The sequence below is a fragment of the Rutilus rutilus genome (genome assembly GCF_951802725.1).
Source record: "Rutilus rutilus genome assembly, chromosome: 18".
NCBI classification, from domain to species: Eukaryota; Metazoa; Chordata; class Actinopteri; order Cypriniformes; family Leuciscidae; genus Rutilus; species Rutilus rutilus.
This window is the reverse complement of record NC_140231.1, coordinates 15,755,277-15,780,892: the sequence shown is the minus strand read 5'-3', so window position 1 is coordinate 15,780,892 and position 25,616 is coordinate 15,755,277. Positions and strand designations below refer to the sequence as shown.

The 25,616-nt window shown below is 38.1% G+C and overlaps 3 protein-coding genes across 4 annotated transcripts in view; 2 read left to right on the top strand and 1 right to left on the bottom strand.

The window, feature by feature from the left end:
• The first annotated feature begins 394 nt into the window (after positions 1-394).
• rab38c (RAB38c, member of RAS oncogene family) lies at positions 395-4,134 on the top strand. The gene is made up of 3 exons (XM_084387969.1): positions 395-1,022; positions 1,641-1,921; positions 3,397-4,134. Exons 1-3 carry the CDS (start codon positions 830-832, stop codon positions 3,565-3,567), a joined length of 645 nt encoding a protein of 214 aa, XP_084244095.1. The 5' UTR covers positions 395-829; the 3' UTR covers positions 3,568-4,134.
• Positions 4,135-4,250: 116 nt separating this feature from the next.
• Positions 4,251-22,803, top strand: LOC311276766 (phosphatidylinositol-binding clathrin assembly protein). Of its 2 annotated transcripts, XM_084386648.1 has the most exons (19): positions 4,257-5,032; positions 7,910-8,052; positions 8,308-8,383; positions 8,470-8,572; positions 8,721-8,814; positions 11,805-11,916; positions 12,106-12,212; positions 13,240-13,281; positions 15,778-15,863; positions 18,106-18,139; positions 18,330-18,472; positions 18,663-18,760; positions 20,033-20,149; positions 20,253-20,283; positions 20,400-20,532; positions 20,734-20,757; positions 20,875-20,931; positions 21,826-21,942; positions 22,046-22,803. In XM_084386648.1, exons 1-19 carry the CDS (start codon positions 4,903-4,905, stop codon positions 22,058-22,060), a joined length of 1,662 nt encoding a protein of 553 aa, XP_084242774.1. In that variant the 5' UTR covers positions 4,257-4,902; the 3' UTR covers positions 22,061-22,803. The 2 variants fall into 2 exon arrangements, with proteins under 2 accessions (XP_084242775.1, XP_084242774.1); XM_084386649.1 differs by lacking the exon at positions 13,240-13,281 and having other exon boundaries at positions 4,251-5,032.
• A 2,303-nt stretch (positions 22,804-25,106) lies between these two features.
• Positions 25,107-25,616, bottom strand: part of phka1b (phosphorylase kinase, alpha 1b (muscle)) — a gene marked incomplete at its 3' end in the record, with an annotated part of 16,302 nt that continues 15,792 nt past the window's right edge. The window contains exon 29 of the mRNA XM_084388004.1: positions 25,107-25,120. Coding sequence (XP_084244130.1) covers positions 25,107-25,120 — 14 coding nt within the window. The remainder of the gene's footprint in view (positions 25,121-25,616) is intronic.

Genomic DNA, 25,616 nt, shown 5'->3' with positions numbered 1-25,616 from the left:
AAACCTCTACAAATAACCAGGCATTGTTAAAAACAAACACAATAAATCGAAGAATTCGAGTAGTAAAAGAGAAAATGAATAAATAAGCATATTATACATTAAATGAAAAAATAAATAAAGATTAAAATAATTTTAAATGCCACAAATTTGTGAATAAAATGTAAATAAAAACGTACTGTTTTAACTTAATGTAGCCTATTCATGCTTTGGAAGGTGTTGCATCCCCCAAGTCTGGCATATGTTTAAAATATAAAATGTTTAAAGTATAAAATACATTATTATTATTACTAATTCTATTCCCACGAAGGGCTAAAAATACATTTTAATCAAACCATTTTTAGACGGGGCGTGGCTATGACGCAGCGTGATTTAATGGGCGTGGCGTTCCATCATCACTCTAAACTTGACAGTATCTGAAGAAGCTGAGTTCATCCGTGGCATTTACCAGTTCTTTGGAGAAAAACACTTTAATTATTATACATTTATATTCGTATTATTCTTTTTTCTTTTTTTTTAAATACGTCCACTTTGTTTTCTTTCTCATATGTGGAACTAAACGGGAAGGTAAAGCATAGGAACCTGTGCTTGTGTACTGTAGGCTATAGTAAGAAGGACGAGCACCGTTTCGAAGTAACATGACAGCGGTTTGACCTAACCTTTGAGCATTATATAAACTTTTTAAGAGCGCGTGCCTCTTACAAACTGTAATCCTTTAACAATGATCAATGGATAAGCTGTGATACATAAGAGCACTCGTGCTACAAACTTTACAAAAAGTAGGTCACTGCGTTTATGATCCGGTTGTTTATTTGCTATTTTTTAAGTCATCATGCAGAAAGAACATTTGTTCAAAGTTCTGGTCATCGGAGACCTCGGAGTTGGAAAAACGTCAATTATCAAGCGATACGTTCATCAGGTATTTTCTCAACATTATCGCGCGACTATTGGAGTGGATTTTGCTCTTAAAGTCCTTCACTGGGACAAACAGACGGTGGTCCGGCTGCAGTTATGGGACATAGCAGGTACGTCATCCCATTATTATGCTAAATGTTACATTTTTATGTTAACCTTTTCTTTTTTTTATCCCACTGGCGTTCCTTTAGTTTATAAGATGCTTAATTAAATAGGCCTATGTTAAATAATTAACATAGGGTGCTGGTCAAAAGGTATTAGAAAGATAGCCTATATCTAATGTATATTTATTCTACATCTATGATATTTATTTATTTATTATATTTAATTATATATCTATATCTAGTATATCTATTATAGGCTATATAATTCTATATATCTAATAGATATAGACAACAGATTATTTTGAATATTCGGTCCGTATAGTATGACAAATCCTAATAAGGTTTGCTATTGCCTCTCTGAAATCTCTTCCCACTGATTTCCCTTGTGTGAATGTGAAGGAATGTGTCTTGTGTTAATCTCAGCTAGTCTCATACTCGTGCTAAAGTCACATGAGAGTTAGAGAGTCACACACACACACGCACACACACACACGGAGCAGATAAATGCATTGGTTCTTAGACTATATTGTAGGATTTATTACTAAGAATAACACACTCAATGATTATGCTATTTGTGTCTAAGTGATGTTTGACCTCCAGTTTGCCATCCCACATTTGTCATAGGACAGGAGCGCTATGGGAACATGACAAGGGTTTACTATCGGGAGGCCGTGGGAGCCCTCATAGTGTTTGACGTGACCAGAGCCTCCACGTTTGATGCGGTGCAGAAATGGAAAGACGACCTGGACATAAAGGTCACTCTCAGCAATGGCAAACCTGTCCCAGCCGTGCTTCTAGCCAACAAGTCTGACCAATCACGTGAGGGGCTGCGTTCCCAGATTCCAAAGCTTGACACATTCTGTAAAGAGAATGGATTTGTGGGCTGGTTTGAGACCTCTGCAAAGGTGAGGGGTATATTTTGCGTCCCTATAAGCAAGATCTGACCATACTATATGAGAAAACCCCAAAAAACAACCCTGCTTAGTAGTTTCACGGGTGTGGTGTTCATGATGATCCATTGGTTCTGCTCTATTTCCACAGATACAGAATCAGGAGTTGTGTATGTGTTTGCATTTAGAACAAATACAGCAAGAATGCATTGTGCTCATTAGCAGTAAGGCCTTTGTTTACCATCTACAGGCCCACTTTAATGAGTTACACAGTTGTGTGAAAGGAGAATGATGTGCATAAGGCAGATGGGGCTATAAAGTGGTTCCTCGAATAAATAGCTTAAATATTTTAACTCTGGATCACCCTTAATCACATTATGAGTGTGCTGTGCACTTTTTATTTGTACATTATTCTATTATTATTATTTTTGTTACTTGTTAATACAATTTTAAATTCTACCATGCAGTTTACAACTGCCTTGCCTATATATTTTCAACCATAAACTGGCCCATTCACACCATGAACGATAACTATCATTATGTTTATAAGCGTGCGCTTCAGTTATGTCCTCTGGCACTTTAAATGCGCGAGCTCTTAAAGCAGGACTGATTCTGATTGGCTGTAAATGTTTTTATCATTCATCTTCTGGGGGGAAAAAATTGTTCTGAAAGTGATTCCAACAATATCATTTCATTTTATTGGTATCTTTATAGTTATTGTTCTTGGTGTGAACAGGCCTTTTGAGTTGCATTAAAAGTTATGCCATACAGCTGTTGCATTCATCCTGGGGTAAATGTCACATGATCTGGGCTGAATAGACAATGCTTTCTTTACATATGGACTGGCCAAAAGAAATTATGGTTTTGTATGTAAGGTATGCATGTCATAGTATTACATGAATGAAATATCCAGATAAATATGCATTGGAGTAATATTTGACTTACAATTGGGACTTTTACATTTTGTTAGTTTGGGGTCAGTAAGATTGATTTAAGAAATTGAAGTTTTATTCAGCAAGGATGCATTAAACTGATCAAAAGTGAAAGTAAAGACATTTATAAACTTATAATCTTACAAAACATTATTTCAAATACATTTATGTTCACCAAAGAATCCTAAAAATAAATGTATCACGGTTTTCAGCAAAAATATTAAGCATTTTTAACATACAGTATATTGAAAAGAATAAGAAAAGATTATTGAGCGCCAGCTCATCATATTAGAATGATTTTTGAAGGATCATTTGACACGAAGACTGGAGTAATGATGCTGAAAATTCAGCTTTGCCATCATAGGAATAAATTACATTATAATAATATTTCACAATAGTATTTTAACAGTATTTTTTGAGCATGACAGACTTCTTTCAAATGACCCCAAACCTTTGAACAGTGATGTATATATTTCATGAGTGTGACTGTAATTTAGGGTTATGCTTTGAGATCTTATTGTCTGAATGACTCTCTGTTTGATTTTCTGCCCACTGAAGGAGAACACAAACATCGAGGCGGCAGCTAAATGTCTGGTGGATCACATTTTAACCCATGAGGAGAACATCATCAGCAGCAACACAGACCCAGATGTGGTGGCCCTCCCCGGGTACAACAACAACGCCAAAGAACGGGTCCGAGGCAGATGCACGGCCTGTTCCAAATTTTGAATAGGAGGATGAAAGTCAGTGAGAAAGAACTGAAGCTATATAGCCGTTTGTTCTAGATTTAAGAGGACTCAGCCATTTAATGGTACCCAAAACAATGAGATTCATCTTCAAGAGACAAGAAATGCAACAAAATGGCGGGGACTGTGAAAAAAGGATTGTGCTGATTATATATAGCGTGAAATCTCACATAATTAGACAGTGTTGGTGGCGCTTCGATTTGAACGCTTTGACTCATCAGTGTTCCGTTTACAGGTGAATGCTCTATGCTTTTAGCCAGGTACTATTTTAATCTAGGTCAGATATGCATTTCTTATTGTTTTGTGTGTGGACACTTTGTAAGCATGTCATATTTATTAAAAAAGTGGCCTTCAAAAACGATTATGTGCACACAGAATGGCTTAATACACGCACAGCTCCAGTGTGTAGGAATGTTATCCTGCATTAAAAAATAAAGCATGCAGTATTTTTCCTCCATGTAAGCTCTTGAATATGTTATTGTAGTCCTGCGCAATCCAGGCTTGTGCAATGAAAAGAAGCAAGGCGCACCATTAAAGACTCTGAAATGGCCGTCTGATGCATTCTTGTATGTACAGAGGGGGTTTAAAGCAGTGCGGAAATTCCACCTTAAGGTGCCCACCCCAGATATTCTGACACAGGCCAATCGCCCCCCTCTCCAGTCACCTGATTCTGATACTGCCATTTTGCGCGGAGCGTCCGACTGTTAATAGGAAATTGGAATTGTTGCTTCATCAAAGATGTCATCGACGAGATCCTGAATTTTCACATTTCGGACCACTGCTGCAACGGTCTGACTGGGATAATCTCCATTTAATAGTTCATATTCTCAGCAGCGCGTGCATTTAGCCGATATAACGCGAAAGCGCGCTGAAGGAATTTGGAAAATGATGCTTGGTATCAAATTCCGTGATGCACCTACTTCGCTCACGCAATGAAACAGGGCGAGATTTTCCGCGGCTAGACATCAATAACGCTCCAATTGAACCGGTTTTGCTCCATTTTCGGTCGCAGTACGCTTCGTTTTAAACAGCAATTACATGGTTAACCGGCAACACCGGAGGCTAGCGAGTAACACGGTGTCCTTTTTTGCGCGTGCTGAACGGGTAGGCCTATTTAAATCACGATCTGTCATTATATTGTCATCATTTCAGCGCGCGGTGATTGCCGTTATCTGAATGTCAGAGCATCCTCGCCCGTGTCCGGTTCGTATCAGGGTAGCGCTCTCCGCAAGACCGACTAAACCCACGGAGCAGGCTCCCACACACACCCCTGCAGTGAATAGATCTGTTTGAGGGACGATTTATTGAAAATCGTAATATGTCGGGACAGTCCATCACGGACCGGATCGCCGCGGCTCAGCACAGCATGACCGGATCTGCCATCAGCAAAGCCGTGTGCAAGGCCACTACGCACGAAGTCAGCGCGCCCAAGAAGAAGCACCTTGATTGTAGGTTAAAGCAGGGGGGGAAACGCAGCGAAATGTCACCCGTTGTGTTTTGCACTGTGCTTCGGCTTCCATTTAGATTCACTGCTTGCTGACCGATCATTTGCTGTTATTTACAACCTTACCTATAATTACAGTAAATTAGCCTATTTCTTGACAGCCATTATAGAGATAATTTCATCAATTCAGCGAAGGTCACCGTGGCACGTTCACAGTCCGTAATGCTGATTAGAATGCGTGATTGACACACTGGCCAATTTGCATACGACAGGGACCTCATGACCGTTTTTATTTATTTATTTATTTACAATTTTTTTTTTTTCAAAATACATTTAAATCAGTCTGATATTATGCATGCCACATTAAATAATTATGCAGAGTCTTATGTAGCCAACGTGTACTTAATAATTGTAACGCTGATTCCTTATAGGAAACATACAATGTCAAGGGCATAGCATGATGAAGATTAGCTCGCGTACACAATGCAAGGTGCAAATTGCTCGTGACTTAAACCTTTATTCATATTTTTAAAGGTGTTGTTGCTATTTCTCCATTGTTGACTTACAGTGTTTGCTATCCTAGTCTGAGTCATTGAAGGTGACAGCAGTATCAATGCAGTGATGTTTGTAGCTTATCATATTGCATCACCTTAATCTGTTTTAACTGAACATATGCTGTGTTACATTTGTTAAATATAGGTTAATGCAGAAAATGTCATTGTAGATATTTATAGCCTATTTACAGATATGAGTCACAATGACGGAGATATTTGATTCTGAAATCGAAATACTATTGCTAATTTTGGCATGGTATGACTGATATTTGCATTTGCTGTCAGTTTTTTTAATCATACCCACCAATGTGAGGATGCACCTTCCTTTACTGGTCAAAATTAGCTTTTTTCAGTTCACTAATAATAAATAAGTGTAGTTGATTAATGGAGCAGATTATCAATTAAGCTGTCAGTTAATGAGTCCAGAGCAGATGTCCTTTGGGAGACATAAAGAAAGCAGCCTGCAGATCTAATAAACTGCCAGCCTCCTACAAAGTAATAAAGGTAGCAGGTGTTCTCTGAATATGTGCTAGCATTCACCGACACAGGTTTTATTATCAGTTAATTAGGGAGAAATCAAGTGTAACTTTTGAGTAACCGCTATTCAAGCAATGTCATGTTAGATAGCAGACCGGCATCACTATGGATTGTTCTATCATGGTGAAACAGCTCATTTCTGGCAGTTTACCTTAATATAATTATGAACCACTGAAGTAGACAACAGATAAACATAGTAGGTATGAAATGTCTTTTTGAATTTGAATCATATTTGTTGGTTAAATTGTACATTGGTGAAAAATGTTTTCCTTATATCTACGTGGCCGGAAGTATGTGGACATCTGGGCAAAACAACCTGTTTATTGAACATTTGGTTTGGTGTTAACAGTGAGTTAGTACTCACTAACTGCTCCAATCCTTCTTGGAAGGCTGTACACTAGATGTTGGAACATGAATGCATGGATTTGCTCCCAGAAGAGCATCTCTGAATCGTAGTCAGCTTTCCAATTCATCCGAAAGGTTTTCAAAAGGGTTCAGGTCTGGGCTTTGTGTAGGCTATTCACAAGACTCACTCATAAATAATTTCTTTATGGATTTTACATTCATTGGTACACCAGATTCTACTAAAAACGTTTAAGTAAATTGGATGATGTTTTTTATTTTATTTATGCACCTGTTAGTAATGGGTGTAGCTGAAATAGCCAGACCTGTTCCATATGCATAAAATATACACTGCCTGGCCAAAAATAAAGTCGCTGTTTGGATTTAAATAGGCAAATATTGGATAGTCGATAGTCTATAGTCAAATATAGTCTATGATTGGATAATTATTTCAGTGATATTATGTTTCTAGCCTGTGATATCTTTGGGAACATTTCTTCTAACCCTAACTGTTGGAATGTGTAGCTTTTCATTTCTTAAACAACCATGTAGGAAGACACATCTCGGCCATATTCCAGGATGACAATGTCCAAATGTATATCAGGCTCAAATTGTAAAAGAATGGTCCAGACCTTAAATTCATTGAAAGACTTGGGAATGTGCTGGAGGAGACCTCTTGATGAAAATAAATGTTGTGATATTATTTCCATCAAGATTTGTGGTCAAGATCTTGTATTGACAATGCAAGACTCAAGCACTCTAAAGTCTCCTCCAGCACATCCCAAACAGTGTTTTTTTTGTTTTTGTTTGTTGTTGTTTTTTGTCTGGGAAGTGTATATATATATATATATATATATATATATATATATATATATATATATACACACACACACACACACACACACACACACACACATATATATATAATGTTTGTTTTTATACATTTAAAAGTTTGGGATCCGTAAGATTTCTTAAATTCTCTTATGCTCACCAAGGCTGCATTTATTTGATCAAAAATACAGTAAAACAAGAACATGTTGAAATATTATGATGTAGAATTTTCTGCATAATTACTCCAGTCTTCAGAGTCACACGATCCTTCAGAAATCATTCTAACATGCTGATTTGGTGCTAAAAAAAAACATTTATTATAAATGTTGAAAACAGTTGTGCTGCTTAATATTTCTGTGGAAACATGATACATTTTTTTCAGGATATTTGGTGAATAGAAAGTTCAAAAGAACATTGTATATTTGTAACATTCGACCAATTTAATGCATTCTTGCTGAATAATGTAAGTATTCATTTCTTTAAAAAAATCTTTCTGACCCCAAACTTTTGAACTGGTAGTGTATATCATCTAATGAGTAGGCCCACATACTTATTCAACCACAATGTAATTGTTCTGGATCATGTACAGTCATTGTTCCTGTCCTGTTTTTGCACAGATCTAATGCACTGCACCAATGAGCTGAACGTGAATATACCTCACTTGGCTGACACATTGTTTGAGAGGACAGCAAATCAAAGCTGGGTGGTGGTCTTTAAAGCTCTCATTACTACACACCACCTTATGATGTACGGCAATGAGGTAAGAGTCTCTGGCTGAATTCTTCTTCTTGTCACTTTCTCAGTGGACCGTAGAGTGTCACAAAATCAATGTAACTGTACTTGCCAGGGCCATTCTATCAGATTCTTGAAGTATTAAATCTTTCGGGTAGTTGTGAAACTAAAAATTTCTTGTTTTTATATTCTTTCTGAAGGCATTTATTGTTATTATTCTACCCAGTTTGCTTTATTGATCCCCCTTCACTTGCTTGTCTGTATCTTACATTTCATCATCCAGAGGTTTATCCAGTACCTTGCATCAAGAAGCACACTCTTTAACTTGAATAACTTCGTAGATAAAGGCGCATTACAAGGTATGTTTAATAATTAATACTTCAATATAAGTGCATTCATGGACCAGATTTATGCTGCATGTCTAAAGCATTGAACTCTCTTCTAGGTTACGATATGTCCATCTACATTAGACGTTACAGCAGGTATCTGACCGAGAGGGCTCTGTCCTACAGACTCGTTGCAGTTGATTTCACCAAGATGAAAAGAGGGTGAGGGGCAAATATTCCATAATGAGGCAAATAAGACAAATGGCGACATTTGAAACGGCAGCCTTTGAAGGTGTACGGTTGTGGTCACTGGTCACACCTTTCAGTTTCAACTATGTGTAACCTCCCACCATCAATATGTTCTGCGCAGGACCGATGGAGTGATGCGCACGATGAGCATAGAAAAGCTGATGAAGACTCTACCTATCATTCAGAATCAGCTGGACGCTCTTCTGGACTTTGAGGTACAGAATACATACACTATGTTTCAGTTTTCAGATCTAAAATTGAACATTGTGTGGGAATAAAACAAGAATGCATGATATTTATCAGTATTTTTGTAGATATAATAGTGTAATTATGACCAAAGGCTGGAATACACTACACAGAAAGTTGTGTAGTGTGTTCCTGATTTAAATAAACATCAGGGGCCGTATTCACAAAGAATTTTAAGGCTAAAAGTAGCTCCTAACTGGCGAATTTAGGAGCAACTCCTAAAAATAATGGGCGTGTCACTCGTAACTTTAGGACTCCTAATTTTTTTGACTAAGAGTAATTCACAAAGCATTTTAGCCCTAAGCACCTAAGCCTGGGACAGCTTAAAAGAAGTCGAGAGGACTCCTAACTCACTAAGACCTATTCACAAACCGCTTTTTGTGGCATTTCACGTTGCGATGTTTTGAAATGCGTACGCGGCGGCTACAGGAGCTTCCAATCGTGAGGGAACAATTTTGCATTGTAGGCATAACTAGGGATGCAATAACGCCACCAACAACAACCAAAACTAGGCTACTCATTGCATGTAAACTAATTGTAACGTTTCATTGTGAATCAAATTAAAATGTTCTTCTCTTTGCAAACGTAGGCAGAGGCATATAGTGACAGATTAATTCAATAATGTTGCAAAGATATTGCATCAATCCATATGTTTCATTAGGCTACCAGGCTATTTGTTTTGCCTTACTCTTTATTCATTTAGGCTATTTATTCAGTTATTCATCATCTTCGTCCTTCGCACTACTTGTGTAGCGCACGCATTCTCAGACCTGTCACCTGTCACTCATCATCGTACGGGAGGTGTTTGGAATCATTCCCGCGTTACAATCATCAGCCAATCAAGGTGGTCACTTCAGTCAAGCTCGTGCATGAGTAATGACGTCATCCATAGCAACGAAGACTCACTCTTAGTTTAGGAGTTGTCATTTTTCTTTACTAAGAGTAGGTCTGAAAGGCGTTGTGAATAACTTTTAAGAGAAAACTCCTAGCTAAAACCTTTTAGTGCGATTTAGGAGTACTCCTAGTGGTAAGATAAAATGCTTTGTGAATACGGCCCCTGATTACTATCTTCAGGACCAGTTCTTTAGTCTGTCTGTCTCACGTCTGCCCTTCCTTTTCTGCGTTTTTTCACGGCTGTTTTTCTCATTTTTCCTTATGAATAAAAACACATATGTTCCCAATTGCAGAGCATGTTGTCAAAGTGTCAGGGGCTAAGATGTCACAATGGGAATATTGTCTTTAAACAGCCTATTGTAGACATTTCAGCAGTAAAGAATATTGTATATTTATAGGCCTATATATATTTTAGGGTGTATATATATATATATTTTTTTTTTTACGTTAATACTTTTATTCCACAAGGATGCATTAAATTGCTCAAAAGTGACAGTAAAGACATATTGGGCCCTATCTTATACCCGGCACAATGCAGCACCAAGCGCTATGTAAGTGTTTTTTGCTAGTTTTCAGCCCGACGCAGTTATCATTTTCAGTTGCTATTTTGAGGCAACAGAAATAGACTGCGCCACTGACCAACTGAAACCTGGTCTAAAGTCAATGGCGCAATATATTTTTTGTTATTTAAAGAGCGCATTTTTTAATGTATGCCTATAGGCGGGTCCACAACGCGCGTACACTCTGCTTATTAAACACACAGGGACGCACAGCAGCACACAAACATGGCAAATATTTAAAATAAAAGCATTACAATGTAAAAGATTATTATTGTGTACATAAAGATATGGTGGAATCCGGCTTGTCCCGTATATGATCTGCTTGCGCACTTTTACCTTGCGCACGAGAAGTTCCGTTTGCACTCCGTAGACGGCTTCGGTCTTTCCACTATCAAATTCCAGCATGTAAATAGCGAATCTGCCATGGCGCGGGCACAACTGGCATTTAAAGGGAATGGGAGTTGAGACTCTGATTGATTTAACGCACGTAAATCCCAAAACACACCCGTTACTCATTATGAGAATAGGGACAACCCTTATAGACCATGAGCCTGGCGCGACGACCATTTTTCCATTAACTAGCAAAAGTGGATTCGGACATGCCCTAAGTTAACTTGCGCCTTGCGCTTTAGATAGTTAAAATAGGGCCCATAATGTTACAAAAGATATCTATATCATTTAAATTTTCTGATGAATTTTCTGTTCATCACAGAATCCTGAAAAAGTGTATCACGATTTCTACAAAAATAATTAAGTAGCACAACTGTTTTCAATAATAATAACCAAGAAATGTTTCTTCAGCAGAAAATCAGTGTATTAGAATGATTTCTTAAGGATAATGTGACACTGAAAATTCAGCTTTGCATCACAGGAATAAATTACATTTTTTTATATATTAACATAGAAAACAGTAATAGTTCACAATATTACTGTTCACTGTATTTTTGATCAAATAAATGCAGTCTTGATGACCATAAGAGACTTCTTTCAAAAACAAAACAAATATTACCATACCATTTTGAATGATAGTGTGTTTATAAATATTCTATAAATATATATATATTAACAAAAAACATTCTAGAAAAATATAAAATAGAACATTTAGGGAAAAATATTTTGAATAAAAAAAAATGTAATTGAACTAAATTACAAGATATAAAGCACATGAAATCACTCAGACAGTCTTCCCTAACCTGATGTTTATGACAAACATTCCTGTTTTAAACATAATTAAACCTTTGAATTGAAATCCCTGCATTATGTTGACCCTTGTCTGAATGTATACCAGTGTGGTTTTACAATCAAAACCTTACAGCTACTGAGATACACCCCTTGTACCCGTTATGGTGCTTCAGATGTGGCTTTTGAAGCAACAGCAGGAGGAGTTTGGAAGCTTGAGATTGCTTGATGATTTATAGACGCCTAGTAGGAATGCAGAGAAACAGCAAGCTGGCATTTAAAGGCTCATGTTTTGATTACATTTGTGATTTTGTGCTTCCCTGTAGGCCAGCTCTAATGAACTGACCAATGGGGTGATCAATTGTGCCTTCACGCTGCTCTTCAAGGACTCTATCCGCATCTTTGCTGCTTACAACGAGGGTGTCATTAATCTGCTAGGTAACACATTCACCTCAGACCTTTGTTTCCATGTAATTTCAGTAATTCAGTAGCTTGTGTCCTCATATGAGCGTGCAGCGCAAAAGCCGTTGGTCACAGCAGCTTTTATATATGAATATAATTATTATATGTATTGTACTTGAAAGAGAATTGAAACTTGCTAAACTGCCTTTTTTCTTCACTTCAAAGAGAAATATTTTAATATGAAGAAGAATCAATGCAAAGAGGCGCTGGAAATATACAAGAAGTTTCTTATCAGGATGACCAAGCTCTCAGAGTTTCTCAAGGTGGCAGAGGTAACACATCTCCAGATCTAATCCATGCATGGGATGGTTGGGCTCATCTTATTCAGGCCCTTTTTTGCTAAATGTCCCTCTTGCCTTTTGGTCCAAGAACCTGTATCGGAGGTCCCCCCTCATGCTGCCTGTTCTGGTGCCTGCACTGCATGCCTTAGCAGAAAGTCTCTCTATCTATCTGTCCCTCTCAACAACAGCAAGAACAGAGCTATGACACGATTGCAAGGACAGTCCTTTAATGTGCAAACGATGAGTTGAACCTTTGTTTTGCAGTTTGGATACGGGCACAGTTGTCAATTTGGCTCCTAGGAACTATTGGATAAACAATTGCATAAATGACAAGATAAGATAAGCCTCAAAGATAAAGCTTTGCTACTGTAGAGACGAATGAATAGCGGGCACCTGATATTTTTGACAACTGTGCCAGTGTGATGGTTGGAATTTAGCTGTTTACTTTTGTCTGTAAAGCCCATTATTTTGATGTGTATGGAGGCATACATTGGGGAAAAATGCTAAGCACATCCTTCTTGAGTTTTTTGTTTGGTTTCTTCTCTTTTTGTTAAATCCTTTATTTTGCTTTCTGGCTGAATAATGTGACTCTTCAGGAAAAGGGTGAAGTGCTATCCAAAAACTGACTAAAGTTGACTTTAAGAGCACATTTCTTTCTTTGTATAACAATGTGTGTATGCCATTTGTTTTTCTTGTCTTTTTTCCAAAGTCAACATTAGTTGTGTGTTTCTTTTGGATGTTTCTCACCTAGTCATGTAAATATCTCACCATTGACCTACAAGTGTCTTTTCACTCATCATCTACTACACCATCTCCAGAACCTCAATGTCTCTGTGTGTGTGTGTACATCCAGTCGTCCATTCTCTCTTTTTTGTTTCTCATACACTGCATGGAGTAATGGCTCTTTTTCTTAATTCTTCTTTCTCCCTTCTCCACGTGCCTCGGTTTTCTCTTTTTACCGTTTGGTTTCACGTTTTGTTTTCCGTTCTCCCTCCCTTCCTTTTCTTTTGTGTCACAGCAAGTTGGAATTGATCAGGTTGACATCCCAGATCTCTCACAGGTTAGTGGTGCATTTCATCTCAGTTTCTCTCATGTGGCTTCACCCTGATCTCTCATTCACGCCTCACCCCATAGACCATCATCCCCAGCCCTGATTTCTTTTGATTTCCCCCTCATCTATCAGACTTTTAGGATAGGGGCCTCAAGAAACTTACTCCATACCCGCGCACTCCCAAGGAATCAGATGTGCTGTTTTGCATTTTCTGTTGTCGCCAGAGGTAAATGGGTACCAAAGCTATAGTCTATGTGAATTTTTACAGGTGCTATCTCTGATAGCCGTTGCCTTGTTTATAGCCACATTTGATCAGTAATGAAAAGTCAGTTAAGGTCTCATTAAAGCTTAGTGCTTGCCCCTCAAGCCACTATTTCTTACTGGCATATACCCATGAGAAATTTGACTGCTTGTACTTCCAAAAGCCACGTTTTCACCGTCTCTGACACTCGCATACGACTGAGCGCAACAGCATTTATCCTCCGCTTATTCACCAACACTATGGTTGGAAGGAATAATTGTTTGTCCACAAATCTCGTTCCAGTGCTTATATTCCATTGTAAATAACTGTTTAACAATTCTACAGAGTATTTAGTAAAAAAAAGAAAAAGAAATACTGATAATTCTCACGTCGTGCTTATAGTTTGATTGGAATACACAACAACCGTTGCACACAGTCTAATCGCAGAAGTTCAAATATTCAAATCCAGCCCGCAAATGTAGCTCCCGTGCAATTTCCCATTGGAAATGAATGACTTCCGTTTGAACGGTCTGTCGTTTGTCAGAGACAGCGAAAAGGCGGCTTTTACACGGATTGATATATGGCTAAACGGTGCTTGTGCGATGATCTCTGCCACGCTGTACGTGGCCAGTCTGACGTCGCGGGCCACGGGCTCGCTAAATAAAGACATCTCCCAACCTGGAAGCACTCACCTTTGCCATATATCTCTGTACTGGTAGGGTATTCTGCTTGGATAGTTTCTTGGGTAGAACAGTGAATGTGCACCAAATAAATAAGAATGCCTTAAAACTGGAGCTGGGGACTAAATTCTGCCTGGCACCTCACGAAGTTTTATAGTCAGCAGCGCTGCCAAATATAGACCTGATTTTCCTGCGTCTCTTAACAATTCTGCCAGGGTGCCGGGCATTGACGTCCCCCTTCAGTTTGCCACCATTTGGCATATTTGACATTTTCATTTACATTGGACAGGGACTCCTGAAGGTGTTGGGCTGGCACACTACAAAGTGGTACTTCAACCATGTCAACAAAACATTTTATTGGAAGGAGTGCCTTGTTTACTTAAGCTGAAGCAGTATTCAGAAGGCCTGCGTTCTATTCTCAAGTACTCTATCATTAGCACCATTGATTAGGCTTATTTCACAAGTCCTATTTAAGTGCCTTTTCTTTGCTGTAAGATAGATATTAATCACGGCCTTTTGTATACTCCTGCTCCTGTAGAACCCTTGTCTTAACTTCTCTTCCTTGTTTATCTCTCCTTTAATAGTGTGTTGTTTCGTTGCATATGTTTCAGATTTCTCAGTAGAACGCTCCCGCTATTGTGTCTTCCTTCAAATTACACGTCTGAGAAATCTGCTCTTTTGTTATTCATGAAATTTCCTCCTCTGAATTGGCATGTACACCGGACACAGCTCGTGGCCCAAAGGCAAATGTTGTGTAAGAACAGACGCACATGCCCGCGTGCCGAATCCTTTCGGCCGGCATTTCGATTCAATTGACGTTGCTCTTTTTGGGCGAAACTGCAATACATGCATAAAATACTGGCAGCGTGGACTGGTCTCACTCAATGTTTGCCTTTCTTTGGTTAACCTGCTTTGGCTTCCAAGTGTTTCAGATTCGATCAAAATGTCGATGCAGACATTGCAATCAGCACTAAAAGCGGCATAGCTAAAATTTGACTCCTGATTGATTTCCAAGAAATCCAAGTGGAATCCAAAGATTAGCAGGTTCCGCTGTGGCATTTGATACCCGTGCAGTATGTGTGTTTATATCCTGTGCATGATTAGAACAATCTCCTTGTAGGTCAGTCTGCTTTCCGTTTTTCATAGTATTAATTCTTCTCAAGTGATCTCAGTTGACCTCACAGGTCTTAAACGGCCTGTTGGAGAACTTGCATGGGAAAAAGATATTGTTTTGCATGTGTAGCTTTTAAGCTTAAGCCCTTTCCACTTAAATTACTTCTGTTGTGTTTCCCCTTTGTTTTCAGAGACTCATAACCACTATTAGGTTATCTTAGTTACGCAGCCTTTGTGTGTGTGAAGGTATGAGTGTGTGAGAGAAAGAATAAAAGACAGTACAGTAGAATATACATGTAGTTGTTTATGTATGAATTCCTTATTTTTCGATTAATAGTTAGAAGTATGTTAGGTGCAAATGATTGAGTGTGTGTGTGTTTTGTTTTGATCATTTTTTGCTGCTACTTTTAACCAGTTTATTGTGTTGCCTAAAACCTGTGTTGCCTCATCCCTTCTTGACCTCACCACCAGGCTCCCAACAGTCTCTTAGATGCTCTGGAACAACATCTGGCTTCTCTGGAGGGCAAGAAAATGAAAGAGGCCTCTACTGTCAGCAGGTACTTGAATATGTGCTGGGATTCTGTCTAAGGGTCAATGACAAATACAAATGTCAGGAATGATGAAAAGGAGGATTGAAAAAAAATCCAACTTCCAACTAAGTTCTTTGAATTGTACTCTTTGTATTCATGCTTATTCCATATATACATTTAAAAGAAACAACGTTATTTTACTGTCCTGTTACCCATGTACATACTATGTACTTATTACAGTAATTCTGTCACGACAATTATCGGGAGATTGGTATGGTAATAGAGATTGGCATGGTAATGGATATGGCAATGTTAATGTATTTGGTCTTGGCGGAATAGATCAGCTACACTGCTGATGCTGCAGAGCAAGTACCGAGACTGGCTACTACCAATACATTTACAGATATTGCTGTGAACATGTACGACATGCTGCACATGAAACATACATGATTTAACCCCTGTAGCAGATCTATAGAGATGGAGCTGGGGAAGGGGGAGGGTTTCTGAAAGCGCGCTGCATACTGCTACCAGCAACACCCCGGTATTTGTTTGAATGTTGAGCCGCAGCTCATTGGACGCTGATGCAACAGCAACCAATCAGTTGTACCATGTAGATAATGTGATCGCTACCAAATGAGTCAAAGACTTAGCAGCCTGCGCCGTCTAGAGTTTCATGCCAGAACTAGGTAATTACTATAACTGGGTAACAACTAGGTACTAACCCTGAACCTACCCTTAATCCCTGTAGTTATCTTAGATTACCCAATATTTTCTTAGGTTAGTACACTGTAAGTACATGCAAGTGCACGTACTGTAAAATAAAGTGCAACCAAAAATGTATACCATTCTCATCCAACATATTGATTGAATCACTCTAAATCAGTGTTTCTAAACCTTTTCGATTCCAAGGTCCCTCATTTTCCACAATATTTAAAATTTATTTCACTCACAATTTCTACTCTTAGCACAACTAGAAAACTGTATATTCATTATAAAAATGCCAGTGAAGTTTTAAGATTTTATTCATTTACATGAATTTCCACAGGTCTAGAAATCACACTTTTAAAATGAGTTAAAATTAAAATGTAAATGTAAGTCATCTTGAGACCCTCTTTGAAATCCACTGCTTTTAATACAAGTTGTGTGTAAAAATACTTTCGTTACACCTTCAATACACTTCAGTTTTCATCTTAATGAATTTAGTTTATTTATTAATATTGAGGTTATCCATTTGACATGAACTAAACTTGCCTTTTCATAAAGATGTCAAAATATCTCATATAAAAAAATTTAATTTACAGAATTGTGAGGGTCTAAATATGTCCTCTCTGTTTTATGATTTTAATTATTTTTTAAAACAAAATTGCTTTGCTGCATATAATAAAGATTATGTTACTTGTGCTACTTTTAGTATTCTCTTTATTACAGAAAAAATGTCTCCCAATTAAACCTCGATCCGTAAGGCGACATAAACATTTTAGACACAAACAAATCTCAAAATCAATTTTTTTATCAGAAATTGAAGATATATACAAAGTTCTGTCATGAAACTCTTGATGGTGCAGGCTTATAGGTCCTTAACTCAATCTGCTTGCAATCACATCATTCTCTATAGGGCACAGCTGATTGGTTCCTGCTGTGTCAGTAGCCAATGAGCTCGCTGCTCAACCTTTAAATACTTGGTCAGCATTTGCTGTAGCAGTTCTGTAGCGTTTCAGAAACCCTCAACCTTCCCCGGCTCCACCTGTATAGATCTGCTATGGGTAATTCATGTACGCTATATTGTACAGCAGTAGCATGTCTTACTTTCTCACAGCAGCATGTTGTGTATGAATTGGCAGTAGCAAGTCCTGTACTTGCTCAGCAATAACAGCAGCAGTGTAGTAGATTTATTCCGCCAAGACCCTATATCAACATTGTCATATCCATTACCATGCCATGCCAATCACTCTGAGAGTTGTCATGACAGAAGTTCATTTCTGCCCCGGCATTTTAGAAAAAAACCTTGTTATTACCTACAATAATCATACAACTGTATCTACTTTATTCAAAAATCATTCAAAATCCACTTGGCTCAAAAAGCAGGAGCCAGTTTGAATGTGCATGACAGTTCTGCTCATAATCAATATTGTGATGATGATAGTGGTTCCTACAGTAAGGTTTTCACAGATCCCATTGAAACTTGACTAAATAGCGCGATTGATTTGTTAGTTTTTGTATCAGGCGCGATTAGATGTTCCAGTGAATCATTCTCTTTTTGCATTCATAGGGAGGTGGAGGGTGACAGACTACAGCCTGCAAAGGTAAGATCTAATCTTATTCATTTGTCACATAATTTCTCTGTCAAATTGCTAATGAGCGCAGACTTCACAACAGCATGAAACGTATTTTCAAACTCCTTCCTTTTAGCAAATGTTCATCCAAACAATTACATGTTCACTGAAACTGTCTGCATTAATGTTGTTGGTTTATGCTGTTATTTCTGCTCGGCAGGCTGTTCAGCTCAAAGACATTGGCATGCAGACCCCGACAGTATCCCCCAGCGGGCAGTCTGTGGGCAGTGCCAACAGTAGCTGCACCAGCAGCGGTGCCACCGAGCTTCTGTCCAGTCCACCTGATCTAACCATCACAAACGGGTACATGTTCTGGAGTGTTTCGAGTGTAGTGGCACTTCTACATGAAATACCATTGCCCTGTATTACTATATTGTCATTTATTCACTTAACAAACGCATTTTCCCAAAGACAAATGAGTTAAAAGTAATTGCAGAAGTAATTGTGTGCCCGTTACAAGGTTTAATTGCTCTTTCCCCATTATCCTGAACAGTGTGCACAACTTCACCAATGACCATTTTGATCTCCAACATAATTCCAGCACCCCTGCTCAGACAACCACCCTACCGGCCACTAACAACAGCTGGGGAGGTAATTAAACTGGCCCAAAACTGTCCAGTTTACTATTTCTATATTCTGAGTGTTTTAGCATTCTTCTCCGATACAATTTTAATCGTGCTCTTCTTAAATTCTTTATTACATGCCACATTCTCTACTTCTTTGGGACTCAACTGAGTGAGTATTTTACATATTTTTATAATGAGTTCATTGACTTTTAAAAGTTTGAAATTTTTGGACCTGTGGCGACATCGAACAAATTGCTAAAATACTGGTTTTCAAACAGATTCAGAAAAACAGATAATTCCACCCCAAAAACACACCAGTTTTTGAACCAGTTATTTTTTAGTGAATCAAAAATATACATTGCCACCAGTGTAGTCCAATTCACCAACCAATTATGAACCAGTTCTTTTTAGTGAATCAAAAACGTACAGCCCAACGTGTGATTTTTTTTCCACAAACCAGTTCAGTGGAAATTCCGCCCTGCAGCCAGTTTTTAAGATTTTATTGGTCATGTCAATCACAGTACTGATTGCCTACACCAAACACTGATCCCTAAACCTACCCGTCATTGTAACCTTAACCAGTAAAATTAGCTGCAGGATTTCTGGTGAAGTGGTTTTGGGGAAAAAATCACACCACCCCAACCAACCAGTGTAGTCTGATTCACGAATAAATGATTCTTATTAACCGGTTCTTTTTAGTGAATCAAAAACATACAGCCCAACCAGTGTAGTCCGATTCACGAACAAATGACACTTAGGAGCCAGTTTTTAGTGAATCAAAAACATGCAGCATGACTTGTGTAGTCCTATTCATAAACAAATGACACTTAGGAACCAATTCTTTTTAGTGAATCAAAAACATATAGTGTCACCTGTGTAGTCCGATTCACGAGCAAATGGCTCTTATAAACCAGTTGTTTTTAGTGAATCAAAAACATACAGCGTGGTCCGATTCATGAACAAATTAGTCTTATGAACCTGTTCTTGTCAGTGAATCAAAAACATACAGCATGACCAGTGTAGTCCGATTCATGAATAAATGACTCATCAACCTGTTCTTATCAGTGAATCAAAAACGTCCCCATTCTAAGTACGAACGACTCTTATGACTTATGTTCTTTTAATGAATAGTTGAAAAAGTCTGAAATACTTCCCACAAATACAAATCGAAATCTGAATTGAGAAACTGATACCCAGCCCTTTATATTTGTCTCTGCATATTGAACTGGAGTTTTATCAGCTTTAATATTGAAAAATAATTGCCTTGTTTTTATCTTCCAGATTGGCTTTCCCGTAGGAGCACTTTTGAAGCCCACCATCTCCTCGCAGGTCCAAAGTCAAGGCACACAGTTCTACAATGGAGGAAAATTACTTACTAATGATCTGGATTCGTCCTTGGCCAATCTTGTGGGCAGTGAGTCTTTCAGTCGTCTCATTTATTTTGTTTCTATGGCAATTAAACATTAAACTACAGACCGTGATACCTGCGCTCATAATGCATGTTTTATTTGTCATAGATTTACATTTTGGAGGACCCCCAGCCAAAAAGTAAGGCTTTTACCATGCAAAGCGTATGATATTTTAGGTTTATTGACAAGATTAACAATCATTATTGCAATGTGTACATCTGTAACAGTCTGACGTATGAATATGTTTTTTTTTAGGCCAGAAGTTCATTGGACTCATTTGGAGAAAAAAGCGTCTGGAGGTTCCCACTGGCAGTCTAAAGCCATGAATGGGACGGCACCCTGGAGCCACACACACCTGGCCCCTGCTCCCATACCGATGCCACAGATGGTATGGCAATTGACTCATTGCTCAAGACATGCGCCTGTTTCAGTCTGCTTATTTCAGATAATATATTTGAATACAATATGTATACGATTTCAAATCCAAGAGACGTGGCCTGTGTACTACATACAACACTAAATAATTTCTGTGTGATTCTCAGTAACGTCTTTGTCTTTTTCTCTTCTGCATGTGTTTGTAATGATACAGAATGGAATGATTTATACTGGCTATGTAAGTCCTGCTTGTACATAAACACGATTGAATCAATTAAATTCAAAGAACTATCAAAATAAATGAGTTACAAATATTTCCGCATGCTTAATTCTGACGGTTTTCTGTCTGTCTCAGGCACCAGCTCCGGTTGCATTTCCGATGACAACCCCCCAAGTGCCTGTGTATGGGATGGTAAGTGTTTCAGCTTGATAATTTTGCCATCTTAATAATGTGCGGGGTTCAATATATTTACATAACTATTTCATACACTTTTGTTCAGAAGTATGGGGCCGGTAAGGTGTTTTAATGCAGTAAAAAGAAAAAGCGAAATTATGAAATATTATAATTTAAACTGTTCACTAATTTAATTTTAAATCAAATGTAATTTATTCCTGTAATGGCAAAGCTGAATGTTCAGGAATCATTCAAATATGATGATTTGGTGCTTAAGAAACATTTCTTATTATTTTGTGGAAACCCTGATACATTTTTTTCAGGACTCTTTGAGGCAGGACCCCTTAGACATAAAATATATATACTTGAAGTACTCAAAGATTTTTAAGTTAATATTTAAATAATTTAGCGACACATCCACTGATGTCAGTAATAATTAGTAGTAGTTGTTGTTGTATGTTCTAATTATAAAATTAAGATATATTACGGTTGTAAATTACAATTATAATATACAATTGTACTGTAAAATAAACTAAATTATATTTGATAAATGATGAAATTCGCTGCGTGCTTCACTCCAAAACACATTACAGTTATTTATTAAACTGGAGCCTTTGATTTGATAATCGCGATTATCGTGAAGTCCCCATTTTTTCTTGTACATTCAATATAATTATTAGCTATTCATCAACTCATGAACCCCCTGCAGTTTCCTCATGTGGGAAACCCTGCTTTGAGGAACAGAACGTTCAAAAGAACAGCATTTCTAAATAGAAATGTTATAAATGCCTGCCACTTTCGATCAATTTAATGCATCGTTGATGAATAAAAGTATTAATTTCTTCCAAACTAAAGAATATTAACGACCCGAGAAGTCCGACACTCATGCTGAACTTTTTCACTGCTCTATAGATTCCTCCTCCTGTGGGGCAGATGGGGTCAATGCCCTTGATGGCTCCCCAGCCTATGATATATAACCAGCCCATCCTCCGCACCACCAATCCCTTCACCCCAATCCCTGGAGCTCAGGTACTCCCCGTCCAAGAGCGTCCTAACTTCTTACATCAAAGGCTGTTCTTCTGTACGTACCTCTGCTCGTGACCTGTGATAATAAGATGCCTTTTTTTTCCAGATGCACTTCATGTAGCACTGAGGAGCATGTTGAACTGACACATACGCCCGAGGAAAAACATCAACCAATCCAAAACCAAAAATGGCAAGGCAGACATGAGAAACGGTTCAAATGGCTCAAAGAGACAGGAGATGTTCATGTGGCATTTTACCCCTTAGCCCGTGTGTTTGTAACATACTCCCTCCATCCAGCGACATAACAGTCCTCCGTCATTTTACATGTTACCTTTAATTTCTAAGTGTCAAAATTTAGTGTTTTTAGGCAGCCCTCTTTGATGATGTCACTGGCTGATGCAAACGGAATGACAGTGTACAGTGAATTGCAGTGGAATGAAAAGTTGTCATGATGTCAAGCCCCTCCCCTTCCCCCCTGTTTGGAAAAGTGATTGTTGTAATTGTGCACACTTGAATCAATGTTTATAATGTCTAAACCAAGCCAAGGTTTTGTATGCACATTGCCTGAATAGTGTTTCGAATCAACCACTGTCAATGTTGATTGTGCCACAGCGGATGGCATCTCAATTTCTTGAGTCTTGGAGAAATGTGTACAGGTCACTTTTCGTACATTTGTCTTGTCCCCAAACATTTTGGATTTCACCTTAAAAGTTCGATTTGTTTCTACATGACTTGTAATGCCTCATTCAGGTATGGTAAAGGTATGGCTGTTTGGATTAAAGTAAAATACAGCAGTATGTTTCTGTATGGAAATTATACCATTTATTAAATATCTGGCAAAAAGCGCATGTCAGATACCAAGGCAATGACTATGGTTGTGTTCAAAAGTGCCCCATATACCCTTTTATGGTGCATTATTTGAGGGGACAGCTGTTTATAGTGATGTCCAAAACCATAGTATTGGACATTATCAAGTGCACTCATTCACTCCCATAATGCACCTCAATAACGAGTGTACAGCCAATGCACACTCAACAGTAAGACTCTAGAGAATACATACACTGAGCGTATTTCACTCATTCAGTTGAGAACATCAGTGGAGTAATGTAGGGAATAGTGATATATATCACTATTCTGGTTCCATTGTTCTGAAGGTTAAGACAAGCTCAAGATATTTTCACGTTTTATTCTCTGACATAAAATACAGCAGTACTTGTCTTGAGAAACAAGTGGCTAAATGGGACAACAGAGGTTGTCAGGGTCATTAAACGGCATCTAATCTTTCACAGACTTGCGCTCTTGCAAACTATTCTTACTCAAACATTCAGGGAAAAGGTTTTTTAAATAAAGACTGAAAGAGTTGTTGGAAGCTTAGTGGTGGTGACACTGAAGTCATTTGACCGTGGTGAAGTTCGTTTATAGCCTTTACTTCTGGCAACTGTATTTAGGTTTCAAAATTCATAAAAGTTGAGTTCATTTGTGAAGATTATCATGATGAACAAAAGGTGTAAAGAATCATGCTTTTGTTGGTCACAGGGCTCATTTTCTGAAATAATTCAAAAGCCAACTTTTCAACTGAAGCTTAAAGGGGTCCTATTATGCTTTTCCACTTTTTCAACTTTAGTTAGTATGTAATGTTGCTGTTTGAGCATAAAAATATCTGCAAGGTTACAAAGCTCAAAGTCCACTCCAAAGTGAGATATTTTATTTAACAGAATCCCATTTACAAGAACTTTATGGAAAACAGCTTGTTTTTGTTGCTTTTGTAAGCTCTTGCTTTTGTAAGACAGTTCACCGCTCCTTAGGAAAATTAACCATGGTTTTGTGATCGATTACCTTTGTATTACCTAGGTTTTCACGATTAAATGGTGGATAACATCGTATCTATAATGTAAAAGAAAATTACAAACATGCCACTCTGAAACGCCCTGTGAAATCCGCGCTTGCAAAGTTTGTGCATGAAATCCGTTCTACACAATCCTCTTCTTCGTTAACATTGTCAGGGTCTTAATCGGGCATGAATTGGTTTGAAATTGATGCCATCCGCAATATTTACACTAGAGAAGAAATCGAAGATATGGAGGTGCAGGACATTTCCCGAACATGCTAAACACTGCCAATCACAACACACCGGGCCAGCTAACCAATCACAGCACATTTCATATTTCAGAAGGAGGGGCTTCATCTAAATCGGTGTGTTCGAGCCAGACTGGGGAAAGTAATAATGCTGTAATAATGTAAAATATGTGAAAAATAATGATTTTTTTAACAATCAAGCATGAAAACATATTATAGTACACCCCAAAAACAAGACATAACAGGACACCTTTAAAAGAAGACCACCAGAATACATGGCTACTTTCAAACGGCTAGCAATGGAGAAATATGCTTTTTGGCTAATTCGCCAATGCTAACCACCATTCAGTGGTGGGCAGGACTACTTGGCCGACCAAACTCATATTTGATGAAGCTGGTGGAGTGTAAAGAGTACCTGAAAACCATACTTGAGAAAAAGTACAGATTCCTTACAGCTAAAATTACTCCATTACAAGTTACAAGTCACCAATTCCAATACGACTTGAGTAAAAGTATCTGATTTTAACAGTACTTAAAGGGATATTTCACTGCTGGAAAGATGAATGTGTAGAAACAAAATTGTTGATGTTATGTAGTAGAAATGTGAAATTATTTTAGAAGTTGGTGCCTTCTAGACTGAGAAAAGCCAGAAAATGTATTTTTGGCTCATGTGGATGAAAGACAACAACTCCCAGAATGCACTTGCTTCGCTGCCCTATGAGGCCACTCCCAAGCCACGCCTACCAGTTACAGAGGGCAGTATCGGAAGAAATTATACAACTGTTTTATCGTGAGATCCCACCCCCTATGGGCGGGTTGAAAACATGCGGAACAAGCTCCTATTACTGGCTGTAGTCTCTAGCCTCTGGCCAAAAAAGCCTCCGATGATGCAAAATTACGATTTTTGCGTCATCTGAGTTTTTTTTTCCAGACTCACAATACAGAAATCTCTCATCTCGGGGGGACATGAGCGAGGGAAGCACGGTCATTCGAAAATACTACCGGGTTTCTACTGATAAAAAGCTTAATGCTAATCGGTGAAGTATCCCTTTAAGTATTTTACTCGTACTGAATGTAAGCTCAAAGACGCACTAGTTCTCAACACCTAAGAGGCATGCCAGTGAAAAACAAGAAACAGCTGATTTGTCAGAGACAGCAAACATGTTTATTTTCTAAAATCTAAATAAATCTGAGCACCTCAATAAAACTGAATATTGCAATAAATCTAGGTTGATACGAAACCCTCTTAAACGTCTACAAACAATCTCAGTTAAGCTCAAGTGCTCAAAAAGTCCACAAGTAAACCAATATCCTAACCAAGTTCTCTTCAATTTAACAGACAAATAAAATATGTTAAGTAAAATGAAATAGTTAAAGCCTACTTGCACTGGATGTGCTGGTTTCGGCCTCTCATAAATGAAACACCTGCGATTCAGCAACTACCTGCTAATGCAATTGCATGCGCGTAATGTAGCCTTGTTGACCAAGTTTGGATGAGTTATGCTTGCTACAGACTGTGAGATTTCAGCAATCCTATAAGGTCATTACTAATTATGGATCTAATAAACTTGGGTACATCATGTATGTAGACTATACAATGA